Source organism: Astatotilapia calliptera, chromosome 10 (assembly GCF_964374335.1).
Source record: "Astatotilapia calliptera chromosome 10, fAstCal68.1, whole genome shotgun sequence".
NCBI classification, from domain to species: domain Eukaryota; kingdom Metazoa; phylum Chordata; class Actinopteri; order Cichliformes; family Cichlidae; genus Astatotilapia; species Astatotilapia calliptera.
In genome coordinates this window covers 29933852-29948383 of record NC_137431.1, presented here as the reverse complement: position 1 = coordinate 29948383, position 14532 = coordinate 29933852, and the positions used below count along the sequence as shown (strand labels likewise).

The following is a 14532-nucleotide window of genomic DNA, read 5'->3' as shown; positions in this document are numbered from 1 at the left end:
GGTGAAGAGAGCTGTGCGTAACAGTGAAGCTGTTGATTTGCCGATCTATCTACATCCCTACCCTCACCTATGGTCAACGAGCTTTGGGTAGTGACTGAAAGAATGAGATCGTGGACATGAGCAGTGAAAGTGAGCTTTCTCCGAAGGGTTGCTGCCCTCTTACTTAGTTAATCAAGAAAGTTGAGCCGCTATTCCTGCACATCGAAAGGAGCCATCAAGCATCTAACAAGGATGCCTTGGACGCTTCCTGGGCGAGGTGTCCCACCACATGTCCCACTGGGAGGGGGCCACTGGGTGGACCCAGGGCATGTTGGAAAGAGTATATCTTTCCATCTGATAAGCTGGAGGTGGAGCACGGAGCTGTGGGCTTCTCTGTTTAGGCTGTCTCCCCCCTCGACCCAACCCCGGATGAACGGAAACAAATGGATAGATGGAAAAAAACATTTTATAAACCACTTTCTTCCTCCTGTTGTTGATCACAGATTTAAAAGTCCTGCCCTGCAGACTCCACACATAACACATCACGAAAAAAAAAATCACATTTCCACCTCTGCTTCTGGGCTAATGGCAAAACAACACCCCCACCGCCCATTCTCGTGCTTGTATGTTTAACACTGAGCGGCGATGTTGAATAACGGCCTTGGACAGGCGGTATGATATGTGTTCTTGGCGGCAGTTTGCCTGGAATCATTAATTAAAGAACATTCAGCGTTGCCCTACTGTAACAGTAATATTCCACTGACAGAAAATGGACAATAACATTGAATTATCACAGTCTCATATGTTGCACCTGTTGTTTTGTCCATCCCCTGTGTGTACTGAGGGTAGACATGAGGTGTCAGATAAAGAGTTTAGCCTTCACAGATGTAATCATTGCTGCACAATGATGTTAGGCATGCCTCAAGTCAGAATAGGACCAGCGCTAGTCTCTGATGCAGTAAAGCAACAATGTGACGACTCAAGAGATTGATTGACACAAATAAAACCGTGCATCTTTGGATAAACTGTCATAGAAATGTTTTACAGTAGCCGTGCGCCACTGTTCTCATGCTTTTCTCACATCTTGCAGCTGAAGCTCTGTCACCCACTGCTGCCCCGCAGAGCATAAGAAGATCTTCTGAAGGTAGGGTGGACTGACTCATTCAGGATGTTTTTCTGCACAGTGCATTTGGCCCACACTCTCACTGTGTGATTGTCTGTAACCTTGCCAAAGAGGCAGATTAGAATTAAATAAAACTCTAACCCAGCGTCCTCACCTTTGGAAATATTTCTGTTTTGCTGTTTAGTCTCATTTTTGCACCTTCACCACTCTGCCTCCCTACATCCATCTGCGGTTAATGTATCACACTCTACATTGACCCGGTAATGACACAGTCAGTTTGTCATTACCGGGTCAGCGCAGGGCAGGTAGAATTTATCAAATTGAAGTTGGCAAGTGGAGATGTAGTAATGTTCACAGGTGGGAAGCTGCCTAACCCCGTCGACCCCAAGTAATAATTCTTTTTCGGCGCTCTCGGCGCAAAGCTGTTCGTTTTTCATTTGCTTGACTCTTTCAGCAGGGAGCCTGGTGGAGGACATCGGTGAAATGATTCTTCAGCTGCGGAGACAAGTGGAGAGCATCTTCAGCATTAAGTATGGTAAGCTACCTGTAGCGGGGGAGCTTTTATCCTCATCCGCAGCGGGGGCAGGAAGTTATGCCAGGGCTATAAATTTTGCAGGAAGACTTTGATCTCTCCTTAACCAGTGTACAGCAATTTAAAATCTAAGCTTTTAAAATCTATCTGAATATTAATATTGGAACATTTAAGGTTTTCAATAATTCAGCACATGAGAATGAATCTGTTAAGTGTGGGGCAAAGGATGGGGCATGAAAAGGAAGAATCTCATTTTCACATCAGAGGAGTTAAAGCATAAAGACACAAAGTATTAGTCGCCTTTTAGAAGGCGGCATGTCACAGCACGCCAGCGACTCTCTGAACATAGACATGCGTGCGCTAAGAGTGAGTGTGGGTATTTGTTCGTATGGGTAATTTTAACACGGCAATGCTCAAAGTTATTAACGAGTTCTTCTTATTCCCTTTAAATACAAAGAAAAGTTTCAGTTCTTAGTTTAAAAAGGGTTTTAGTTCAGCCGGCTGAGGGACTGATGAGCACATGACAGATGAGGCGAGACATGTGCCTGTCCATCCACACATTACAATAACCTGTGAGCTGGATGAGCTTTAGGTTAATGTGTCTGGAAAAGCAACGTGAGCATGAGACTGAAAACGAGCTAAAAATCGGGTTGTTTTTGTTATTTTTTGATTTTAGTTTTTAAAGCTATCGTTTTATAATAGACTTCCTTGAGTTTAGAAATATGGATGGTGCTATCGCAACATTTGTCTCATGGTGGGTGTAGCCATGTGACCGTGTAGCTTTTTAGTTTGCCGGTGTGACAAACAAGGGTCGGATCTGACCGAGTGACAGGGGGACGGTGCAGACGGTGCAGATGCCCCCCGAAGCTGATCCTGCTTTGCCCGTGTTGACTTTAAATTATGGGGGCCATCATTTACAAAATAAATGTCACTGCCTTGGCTTTTTGTGTTGTCTCTTTTGGACTTTGATCAAAAGCTTTCAAATAAAACTTGCTTTCTATTTTGTTTTAATTTTTAACCCCTATTGTAGCAATCATGTTGTATTCAGTAAGGCCTGGAACTACAGAACAAAACCATAAACTTTCATCTTTCCATCTGTCATATGTTTGTGTTACTCTAAGAACAGAGTAACAGGAGTATTTCACTCACTCAAAAATGCACAAACATTTGGACTTTGTTAGTGTAATTAATCTGCACAGCTTGCTATAATATTTGTGAGATAACCGCATTAAACTCTACAAATGCAAGAAGTCCAGTTCAGCGACTCCTCACAGCTATAGCCGCCTGTATCACCCACTTGAGCCTCAGTAAGGGTACTTGTGTAAAAGGTGACCCTCTCTCTGTAGCTGTTAGACGGCGTAAACTAACCACAGAGATCAAAACTGTCGAGCCAGGCTGAGATGGCCATTTGAGATGCAACTCGACACTTTCATGTTAGCTCCTTTATTGCTGCTTGGTTAAAAGCAGCAATAAAGGATTGCTGTGATCGTGGCTCAAGAGTTGGGAGTTCGCCTTGTAATCGGAGGGTTGCCGGTTCGAGCCCCGGCTTGGACAGTCTCGGTCGTTGTGTCCTTGGGCAAGACACTTCACTCGTTGCCTACTGGTGGTGGTCAGAGGGCCCGGTGGCGCCAGTGTTCGGCAGCCTCGCCTCTGTCAGTGCGCCCCAGGGTGGCTGTGGCTACAATGTAGCTTGCCATCACCAGTGTGTGAATGTGTGTGTGAATGGGTGGATGACTGGATGTGTAAAGCTCTTTGGGGTCCTTAGGGACTAGTAAAGTGCTATACAAATACAGGCCATTTACCATTTTAAAACTGTCACACAAATTTGGCGAACTTTCCCTGTTTGGTGTTTCTGCAATTTTCCCCAGATTTCAGAAGACGGAAAGAAATGAGATGAATTGGAATAAGACGACTTGAATGAAATAGATCAATAAGCTTTGTGCTTACTTTTCCTGTTTTTCCTTCTTCAGCTGAAGCCCTGGGCCTTCCTGAACCAACCAAGGTGCCGTACTCCAAATTCCAGATGTACCCTGAGGATCTGTATGTAACCGGGCTGCCAGAGGGAATCTCTATCCGAAGACCCAACTGTTTCGGAGCAGCCAAACTACGCAAGATCCTGGCTGCCAGCAGTCAGATCCAGTTTGTTATCAAAAGGTGAGAAATAATTATATATAGAAAGTCATCTGGAGAGTGTAGCGGTGCGTTGAAGTGTGTGTTATTTCAGTTTTCGCTCTCTGATTTGTAAATATCGTCACAATCTTTTGCTCATCTCTAGACCCGAGCTCTTAGCTGAGCAGGTAAAACAAGAGATGCCTTCCATCCCGATCTGTGATTCAGGTTTGTCTCTTTTTATACTTACTTTCTCATCAGCAGCATCTTCAACCCAAACTAATCACACACATATGCAGTGTTAAATTTTGATATGTTTGTTTTGTCCTCTGCAATACACGGTTGAAGTTTTAAGGTCAAATCCAGTTCACAGGCTATTTTTAAAACGGCTCCTTTGAAGAACAACAGAAAGTCCTTGCAGGGATTTTTCTGCAGCTGCCTCCTCTTTATTTGTGACAAAGCTCCTAACGTTTGCTTTATTATTTAAATGTTTTTCTCCAAAGAGCTGGATGCCAAGGATGCAGCACCAGTAACGGAGGACACTGCGGCTGTATCCAAGAGACCTGGATTCTCAGGTACGGTCGAGCTGCATCAGTCTTCTTAGATTTGCCGTTAACTGTTTAAACACGAATTGCCTCTGCTCGCTGACGTTGAAAGCCAGATGACATATTTTAAAGCGTCTTCGTCCTCTCGTCAACAGAGTGCTTGGAGTCCAAGCTGTCCAGAATCGACCTGGCCAACACGCTGCGAGAGCAGGTCCAAGATCTCTTCAACAGGAAGTATGGGGAGGCATTGGGCATCAAGTACCCCGTCCAAGTGCCTTACAAAAGGATCAAGAACAACCCGGACTCGGTCATCATCGAGGGCCTTCCCCCCGGCATCCCCTTCAGGAAGCCCTGCACCTTCGGCTCCCAGAACCTGGAGAGGATCCTGGCTGTCGCTGACAAAATCAGCTTCACCATCACCAGGTGAGAAATGCTGATCACTCTAAGAGCTGTTTAATATTCTGACTGGTAATGATGCACTTTCCCAGTATATTCATCTGTGGTGCTAAACCAAAATAACAAGCTACAAAATGCACAAATTCAAATGTTTTCATCAAATAAGATCCATATCTGTCTATCGGTCTTCCTTCCTGCAGTTAATGGCTTGGATATTTATTACTGTCTTTAAATATATGTCGGCTAATTCTGTTCATTGTGCTTGTTTCATTGTGTTGCATGCAGACCATTTCAAGGACTTATTCCAAAACCAGGTATGAGCACGCTGCGCTTTGCTTTCATGACATCTGATTTATTACGCAGCATCTATCACAGAGAGCAAAACAACATTTAATGTTACTAAACATATTTTTCGTTGACTTCATCAGCACCTCGACGAGTCACTTTACTAAAGAAGGCCTACGCTTCAATAAATGGTGAGGAGAAAATGCTTTGATAGCGTCCATTATAAATGCTGCGGCTTTTATTTTGAATGCTGTCTGTAACCGATTCTCTCCTCCTGACAGATGATGACGACATTAACCGCATGGGGGAGAAAGTAGTCCTTCGAGAGCAAGTCAAGGAACTCTTCAACAAGAAATACGGTAAATAGATCCGCAGCGTGGAGCTGTTGTTATCTGTACAAGACGGATAACCTTTTTACCATGAACCAGTTTCATCTGCATGATGAGTCCAAGTCGTGGGCGTGTTCAGTTTAATTCTCACAACACAGGAGAAAAACAACACGTCCCTTATTGCTCAGGGTGAGCCTCATAAGTGAGACGTGTGGCTGGAAATTTAAATCCAGAATGTTCGTCCTACTTGTTGAATTAGGGGCAAGTCTTATAAATGCATGCTCCAAATTTCACTCATGAAACGTGGCTGTTAAGTTTTGTGGAGCAATTTCAATACAGGCTTCACACAATTTGGTATAGAAGCCTGAAGAGGAAAAAAAACAAACAAAACAAAACAAAAACGGTGCTAATGTCACAGCAGTGCCTTAAAAATACAACATTTCCACATGCATAGGGTCCACGGGTGGAAAGTCTGCACGGTAAACAATAAAAAACCTCTTATCAAAGTGGTGTCTATAGAGAGATTTAGTGCAAACTGATTTATTTTAGTTTGTGTGGCAAAGAAAAACTTCACATGTTGAATTGTTGTGCACCTAACAAATTTCAGCATTCTTACTTCTTATTTATTGAGGACCACAGGTGTAACAGCTCTGCGATAGGCCCCGCGGCTGATACGCTCTTTCATTTTGGGCCCTTACCACCACGCAGTGCTTCAGCAAACACGTTACCTCACGTTCTCGCTCACACGAACACACAAACAAATTTAAGTTATAAAATATTGTCATGTAGCAATAATCAGTAACATCTGTAGGATCATTCCAGCTTTGAATCAGCACCACGGACAGCAACCGCAGTCAGCGATCTTGGGAGCAGACAAACATCTTCTTCTTCAGCCAGGCTAACACACGCTTTGGTTGCTAACTTATTACTGTGATGATTGCAGTGTATGAAGTTCCACCTTTGTTCAGGTTATAATAAAAGATCTCAAAGGGTAATAATGCTGCACCTGCACCTCTGCTTAAGAACTTTTAGCTGCTGTTATCAAAATGAATGAAGAACGCTGCATTTCTATGCACGTTTCATACCTACAGTATGCCAGTTACAGGCATGAGTTTCTTTATTCATGGGAAAACATGTGCCTGCATGCTTCTTATTTTTCACAGGAAAAGAAAAGGTGTCACACTGATCGTGCCGTTGTTGTTTGTTCTGTTTAGGTGAGGCTCTGGGCTTAGATCGCTCCGTCGTGGTCCCGTACAAGCTAATCCGCGGCAGTCCAGAGTCTATAGAAGTTAGTGGCCTTCCAGACGAAATCCCTTTCCGAAACCCAAACACCTACGACATCGTGTGCCTGGAGAAAATCCTTCAAGCCGCAGATAAAATAACATTCAACATCAAGAGCCAGCTACAGTGAGTGCAGCGACACCGGAATGTTCAGCAGCGCTAGCCGTCGCTGCACCGTACATTTCAGCGGGAATTTAGGGTTTTGCTTCTCGGTAGTTAAGCTCATTATGGTTTATTTATGATTTGGATTTAAATCCAGCCTCTAAGATGTCAAAGAATAAATCTTCCACAGCAAATGTAAATAAAATGAAATAGAAAACAACGTTTTGACATCCAAGCAGTTAAGCTATGATGAAAGAATGAAGGCAAAGCTTTAAATCGTGCACAATTCAGGGATTTTTTTTCTCTAGGTATCAAGTAAGTGCAGTCTGAATAGAGGGCTAATTAGAATTCAGGAATGTTTTTTATAGTTACAAAAAAAAGATTGTATCTTTAAAGAAACAAAAATGCAGCTACATCACCTAAAATGACCCGGCCTTTTCTCTCTCCTGTTCAGACCTTTTGCAGAAATCTGTAGCCAAGCTTGTAACACAGGTAAGTGTTACACAAACAACCTTCTGTTGATGGAAGTGAGGCTTTCTGTGCTGCGTGTGCCTCCAGAGTAAAAGCCTTTGCTTTGTGCCTTCAGTAGGAACAGACGCCTCCACTAATCGACGGAAACGCAAGAGAGTCCAGGAGAGCAACCAAGTGCCTGCCTCCTCCGACCTGGGAATATCAAGCAATCAGATTCCAGTGATGGTACATTAAATAAAATATATATTTTCTTCACCATATGAAATCATAAGCTAGTTGATGAATACTAGGACATCTTTATTCTTCTGTTCTTACTCACACAGGTCCTTAAAGACTCTTAAAAACCTTAAATACACTTTGATTTCAGAGCTACAGCATGCTGGCCTGCTGTTAGGGCAAAAATGCACTTTAATAAGGAAGCCCCCCTTTACCTCGACTTAACTGTAGCTTCGATCAGTCAGAGAAACTCAAGCATTTAAGACGCCTAACAGAATGCGTATCAGCTTAAGTGCAGTGTATGTGGAGCATTTAGCTGCTGTCAGACGGCAGCCTCTGACATGTAACTGCAGCCATCACCAGTCCCGACAGGTGGCACAGCCTCTCTTCCTGTGACAGGTAGGTTTATAGTAGCGGTTTTAGCAAAGTGGAAGGTAAGCAGCGCAGCTATTCAGGACTGACTGAGAAAATGAGCGGTTATATATCAGCCGTGTCACTGACTCTGACGACACGATGTGTTAACGCGCACAAGGAGGAAAGGAACACAGCTAGCACTGCTAACGTTAGCCACGCTGTATCCAGGGATGTCAAGTTTCAAACTCAATACTGATAACGAGGGAAACGGGGAAAACTTCGATGATCCATCATAACAGAACAAGATCCTGGCAGCAGGAAATAGGACAGGAGTTCCTTGTTGAACTTCCACGTAGGCTTCATGTATAACTGCGAGAGCTACAGCTCTGCTTGTTTTCTGTGCTTCTGGTGACTTGGTAGCATATTTACCATATTTATCCCTTTAATGTCTGGTAGATGTTTTAGAAACAACACATTATTAGACACAAATAGTTAAACTGATGCTCCCTGTTAATGTCCCAGCTCACACGTTAACTAGCCAGAACCACAATGGTACAATGATAACTGAACAAACGGAGAATGTAGCAGCCAGGTAACAGTTAAATGATGTGGTGACTGTTTAATGGTTCAGCGTCGTTGTACCAGGAACTTTTACTGACCTCTCAAATCCCTCAAAGACCAGGATGTCGGCGTTTACGATGCTTTGCAAAGGTTGTTTCAGCTTCGTTGCCACCACTTGGTTGTCTTGTTTGCATGCAGGCTTATTGCATCCTCGGCCTTTCCCTGGCATTTTGCTTCATATGCAAAGTCTATCATGCTACGCCAGCTCACTGACTGTTGGTGTGTTCAGCTGCTAGTGAGGGGTGGAGCTGTGAACTGGAGAAGGCAAAGATGGCACTGTTGGTGTTTTTTGATTGATTGATTGATTGATTGATTGATTTTTTGGGGGGGTGTAACCTTTTTGTACCCATTAATTTCATTTTTGTTACATCCCACATTTCTCTATAATTTATTCCTCGTAGTTTGTTTATTTTAAACAAATAAAATCATTTAAGGGGGTGATGATGTAGAGGTCTCAAAACTCGTGGGTCAAATATGATACACTTCGCCTTATTGGGTTAAAGCACATCTAATATCAGATCAGTAAAAAGCTGATGGTCCTCTCCCCATAAGTTCATGTTTTCTCAATCTTCTTAATGCGATAACTTCAAAACAAGATGACGTAGGATTGTGAAATTGATACCACAGGTGCGTCTACTAGGAGGCTGAGGAGTAAATTAGTGACTAGGCACGTCCTTCATCTGTGGTGATACCTCCATACAAATGGGCAGGCTAAGCAAACCAGATAGCTGGCATAAATTGGATAATTTAGAAAAAAGCCAAAAGATATTGGCGTGAAAAGGCAGGAAACCCCGGTCGCTGATGGAGTCAGAGTCGATAAAACACCTTAAACTGCAGTAGATGACTGTGTGTTCAACTGTAAGTACTGAAATGTAATATTAAAACAGGTTTAGAGGCAAGGTCAGCAACATTTTGCAGTAATGAAATCATTTTCTCCACCATTATGCTTCTTCCCTGCAGCAGTGGCCCATGTACATGGTGGACTACAGTGGAGTGAACGTGCAGGTTCCCGGGAAAGTCAATTACTGAAGGAGGAACCAGGGCGGCAGCAAAGGGATTCAAGGAGGAGTTTGTCAACACTCGCCACTCTTCCACAGTGCAACACTAACACTTTACCAGTGCTACAACTTAACGATCTCTCCAGACTGAATACAGAGAGCTGCAGGTTTGACTCTGAGAATGATGCTCGAGTGTTGAGGAACAACAGAATGTATGTGGGTCGAAACGTTGCAGGGCAGATGTCGGCTCGACGGGACTGCTATCAGCTGGTCGCGACAGTAATCTTGTTGTTTTTTTTACAAACTGCAAATATTACCGACGTCGTGTTATTTGCCCTTGCATTTTATAAAATGAGTCATGCTGTTGTTTTCCAGCATTTGGTTGCAATGTATTACTGACAGAAAATGTCTTTCATAATGATATGGTTCCATATTATTCAGATATTTGTACTTTTTATTTATTATATTTATTATTAAAATATAACATTATGTGCAGGGATGTAAAATATATTATTCTGTTACACAGCTCTTCGAGGAACTATCACAACACTAACAGATGCTACTAGCACTCAGTAACTACAGGTAACCGCTGAAAACATGATTAAAATGAAGTGTCTTAATTGGGTGTTGGGGTGACGGCAAGATTTTAGAAATTAAAGGAGACAAAACGGACTCAGAGTCTGCCCCACGGAGCAGGGAAAACCTCTGCTCGCATTGAAAACGAGACACTCGGTAAACAGCCTTTTTTATGTTAGCACTACATTAACGATTTGTAAAATATTGTCATTTTAAGTCAGCCTGAATGTATCATGTAAAGAAAAGAATGGTATGTTATTCTGCGGTGACTGTCTCTGGACTAACAATATTTAATATGCTGTACCTTAACGCCAATTAGGCCTTTGAAATAAAATGTGTTGCCTTGCACTTTCATTTTGTAGTAGTTTGTTTTGGTGTTGGCGAGGGGGGGGTCAACTTAATGAAAATGAAGAGGAGTGTAAAAAGCAAGAAGGTGGTGAGTTGAGCCCATAATGAGGATTAAATATGATGACAAATAACTAAAAGCTGTTAGTCTAGGCTTAAATGTCAACGACAGGAACCTGAATATTGTTACTGTCGCTAGCAAGTAAGCAAAATTTGTATTTATATTGTACCTTTCAAGATAAATATCACAAAGTGTTACAGAACAAACCTGCCGGAGCATAAAAACAAGAGGTCAAAAATATGTTTTTTTTAAAACAAAGAGTTTTTAGCTGCTTTTTAACAGAATTACAATAATTCAAACGTGACAAAATAAAGGCATAAATAATAATTTTCAATTCAGAGGATGACACAGTGGAAGTCAACTTGGCAATGTTTTTAATTGGTAAACTATGAGAGAGCCAGAGATTTAATGTGAGCTTGCAAAGTTCTTGATTGAACATTTAAGAAAAGTGGCAAAGGGACCTAAAATTTCCATCAGGCAAAATCTGTCAGGGCCCAAACGAGGGCTCTTGTTTTTTATTGAGTCGGAGAAGACTGTCTGCTAACCCGTGCTGGGCTTGTAATATGTAACTGTAGGCTTGACATATACAACTGAATGTCATCTGCGTAGAAGCGATAAGAAATATCATTAGAAGTCCTCCAAATGTGCTGATTTTGAAAAATCAGTTCTTGAAATGTTAAGTTTCTACTATTTACTCAGTAGACAAAAATTAATCTATCAGTATTAAGTTTAATAGCTCAGTAAGGCCCATGGATATTTCTATTATAAATAATTATATAGTCATATTTACCAATCGAAGTTCTCATTTAAGCAGCCTTATTTTTTTCAAAAATAATATCTCAGTCCTTGATTTAGGAGAAATTGCTGCATATTTATGTCCTAAAGATTTCCGTCACCTATTCCATATATAGGAAATGGACGAGCCGCGTTTGAAGCTCTTTTCCCAGATTAAAACAACTAGTAACTTTAGTAATTTTAGTATTTTGGAAGAGTGTTTTAAACACTACACAAATAATGATTTTCATTATATTTACTGTACCCCAGTACAACTCCATAAATGTGGGATAAAATGGCTGAAAACATGTGTCATTAGTAAATAAACATTATTTACTAGGACTGTTGGAGTTTGTAGTTTAGCACGCCGTTTAGTTTCCCACATTTGCTGTTATGTATTTAGTTCTGGTGACTGCGCTGGTTTTGTCAGTACTGGTTGGAAGGCCTGCTTTGCTTCCTCCTTTTCAGGTCCTAATTAAGAGCTGCTCCCTTCTAAAACAGGAAATGATGTCACCGGACAGACTAGACATCTGTCCAGGGTATACCCCACCTCTCGCCCTATGGGCCAGCTGAGATAGGCTCTAACCCCCATGAACCTGAACTGGATAAGCAGAAGAGGATGGATTGATGGATGGACTTCACCTGGAGCCTATTTAAGTTTGTTTCCTTCCAACATGGCTCTCTCTCCTCCTGGAAGGCTGGAACTTTTCAGGCAGCCAATTTGGTTTTCTTTCCACTTGATTGCGTGTCATCCCTAATTTAAGTTGCGTGTTGGTTGTAGGTTAGCACCAGTTTTCTTTTCTTCTTTTTCTCAGTTTATGATTAATAAATTGGCTTGGTGGAAGCTGTTGTTGTGTGGCTCTCCCTTCTATATTATTTCCTGCATGAGCCAGACAAAACAAGCTCGTTCACTGCAAATCTGCAAAATCCTTGAATGGGACTACAAAAAGACAGCATCCGATCCATAGGTCCACTAAGATGTAGTGGAGCTATGGATAGGAACTTTAAAAGAGCCTTTAAATACTAATATTACAGCAGCACCATTCCACCTCCCTCTAAGATGCTGTGATTGGATGTGTGCAAAGTCTGTTAGAGACTGTAAAAAAGTGGTGAGCCAACTTTGTTGTAAAATTAGGAGTGAAATCCCAAATATTGGGAACATTTGGGATTTCAGCCCTATATGAACTCAGTTAATCAAAGGAATCCGTACACAGCAGTACACCATTCATGAAAAAGGTGCATTAAAAAATTGCAAAAGTGCAATTACTATTATGAAGGCGGAATCTGCCTAAAGATTACAAAGATATCTCTTCATACTGAGCTGTAAACTTGTATTTCAGCTCTAAAGTCGGTCATTTTAACACGAAAGTCCATGGGGATTGGCTCACCACTGCAGTCTGCCTCAAGTGGCCACTCCAGAAACTGTAGTTGCGTCCAACTGTTGGCTTCACTGTTCACCCGGAGAGGTCGCTGCCTCCTGTCTTCCAAATTCCTTTCAGTACACTCCACTTATCCACCAGCCTTCACAAAAATGTGCCCCAGTAGTTTTCACCTCATCCTGCTAAAAAAAGACAAACTGACTCACAGCAGCACAAACCTAACCTTCTTGGCAGGGAAACACGGGACATTATTGTTGCTATCCATAATTCTCTGCTTGCTGCAGGTAACTTAAAGCAAAAAAGCTCTTCTGTGCACTTAAGAGTCCATTAAGACAGAGTCAAAGTGAAATACCCTGCCAAGCGGTCATGTTCTCCCCTTAACATTTCCACTAGAAATAAATGTTTGAGTGGTTAAAGGAACATTTATTTAGCAGGAAGCAATGGGTTCGTGCTCTGCAGCTAGATAACTAAAACTGCTCAGAAGGCACCGAGCAGTGCACTGAACACACAGGGCATACATAAAGACTCCTCGGCAGCTACGTCCTAAAGGCTTTGAAAGCACTTCTTGTTTAACAGCTTCTTGCTATGAATGATGGGAGCATAGAGTCACAACTAGAAAACAGAGATCCGTATTTGTGTTTCTTTTTAGCTCTTCTCGGTGGAATAAGCAGCCGTGGGATTGGGTGGCTGGGACTGAGCTATGTCTGAATCAAAAAGTCATGGCAGATGTTGTAACAGGAGGGGCTGGATTGGTTTCTTAGCAGCATCTGGTGACCCAGGACCAGTAATAACCTGCAGCATTTCATACCCAGGGCCAAGTTTAAGCCCTAAAGCTGGCCCGTGTTTAAGCCTATTAATAAACCTGAACTCATGCCACAACTGGCGCCTAATGCAGGCACCTCACCTCTACTTGACCCATGCCTATTATTGCGTCATAACTAGGAGTGTTTCATGTTTAGACCAGTCAGTGGAATCTGATCAGAACACATTAATCCAGTGTCTGGAGTTAAACTGGAGGGGTTAGGTAGATAAAGCTTTTACATCCCCACTGAGCTTTAAAGGTACTTTATGTAATTTCCTTCTGCAACTTTAGATATAAATGTCACCACCAGGAGGTGGTGTTTTAACACCACCTCCTGGTGGTGACATTTATAGCTGATTTAAATTTATAGCTGATTTAAATGGCTAAATTACCTCCTCAACATGTCTCGAAGTTCTCCAGAGGCCTGGTGATGAACTAATCATTTGATTCAGGTGTGTAGACCCAGGGTGACATCTAAAACCTGCAGGACACCAGCACTCGAGGCCTGGAGTTGCCCAACCCTGGTTTAGATTATGAGTGTCAAACATAAGGGCTGGGGGCCAGATCAGCGAAGACTCTAATCCGGCCCTACTTAAAAGCTGTGGAAAACTTTTATAAGTTTTACAGCTTTATCTTTACTGATAAAGATCTCCCCCATGATACACCAAAATATTTAGGTAATAGATAAAAAAATTTAAATGACAGAAAATGTCATCTTTTTCCCTTTTTTTTTTTAAACAATGATACACTGTAAAAATAAATAAAATATAATTTTCTGACAGCTCTGCAATTTTACATGTTTTTCTTACAATTTAAGAGATCAACTAATTTTTAAAAATAGTAATTTTTTTTAAACAGTTTCACTGATTTCTTTTCAGAAATTCATGTCAAAGTTTATGGGGATAATGTGTGGTGATAGAATCTACTTTTAGAGTAGGCCAGTCTGTTACTTAACTCACCTGATGCTATACTGATTTAAGTGTTGCCTTAATAGGTTTTTTTTTTAGCTTCACAGACTTCAGGTACAAAAAGAAAAACCTTACTTCCTCATCTACATTATTCTGTATCCTCAAATGACTGAAGAGGTGCTCATGCTGGAATTTCATCGTCATGGCAACGGGGAAGCAGCTGATACACAGACTCATTTTATTGCAGCTCTGCATCTTTACCAGGTGCAGGTGAAGGCTGAAGATAAGAAGTCAAGGTGATAAGCGTTGCCAAAGAACCTTTACCTCCTCGCTCTTTGATGTTTGG

General features: G+C 41.8%; 1 protein-coding gene across 3 annotated transcripts in view; it reads left to right on the top strand.

Annotated features, from left to right (window-relative positions):
• gtf2ird1 (GTF2I repeat domain containing 1) overlaps window positions 1–10271 on the top strand; it is a 44810-nt gene extending 34539 nt beyond the window's left edge. The window contains exons 15-27 of one of the 3 annotated variants that reach the window (XM_026182306.2): window positions 1070–1123; window positions 1560–1637; window positions 3605–3788; window positions 3910–3971; window positions 4247–4318; window positions 4444–4711; window positions 4970–4998; window positions 5113–5160; window positions 5251–5328; window positions 6513–6705; window positions 7136–7173; window positions 7268–7377; window positions 9304–10271. In XM_026182306.2, the coding sequence (XP_026038091.1) occupies window positions 1070–1123; window positions 1560–1637; window positions 3605–3788; window positions 3910–3971; window positions 4247–4318; window positions 4444–4711; window positions 4970–4998; window positions 5113–5160; window positions 5251–5328; window positions 6513–6705; window positions 7136–7173; window positions 7268–7377; window positions 9304–9372 (1283 nt within the window). In that variant the 3' untranslated portion in view covers window positions 9373–10271. Of the gene's footprint in view, window positions 1–1069; window positions 1124–1556; window positions 1638–3604; window positions 3789–3909; window positions 3972–4246; window positions 4319–4443; window positions 4712–4969; window positions 4999–5112; window positions 5161–5250; window positions 5329–6512; window positions 6706–7135; window positions 7174–7267; window positions 7378–9303 lie in introns of all 3 variants that reach the window. The other 2 variants (XM_026182307.2, XM_026182305.2) reach the window with 2 other exon arrangements.
• The last annotated feature ends 4261 nt before the right edge of the window (window positions 10272–14532 follow it).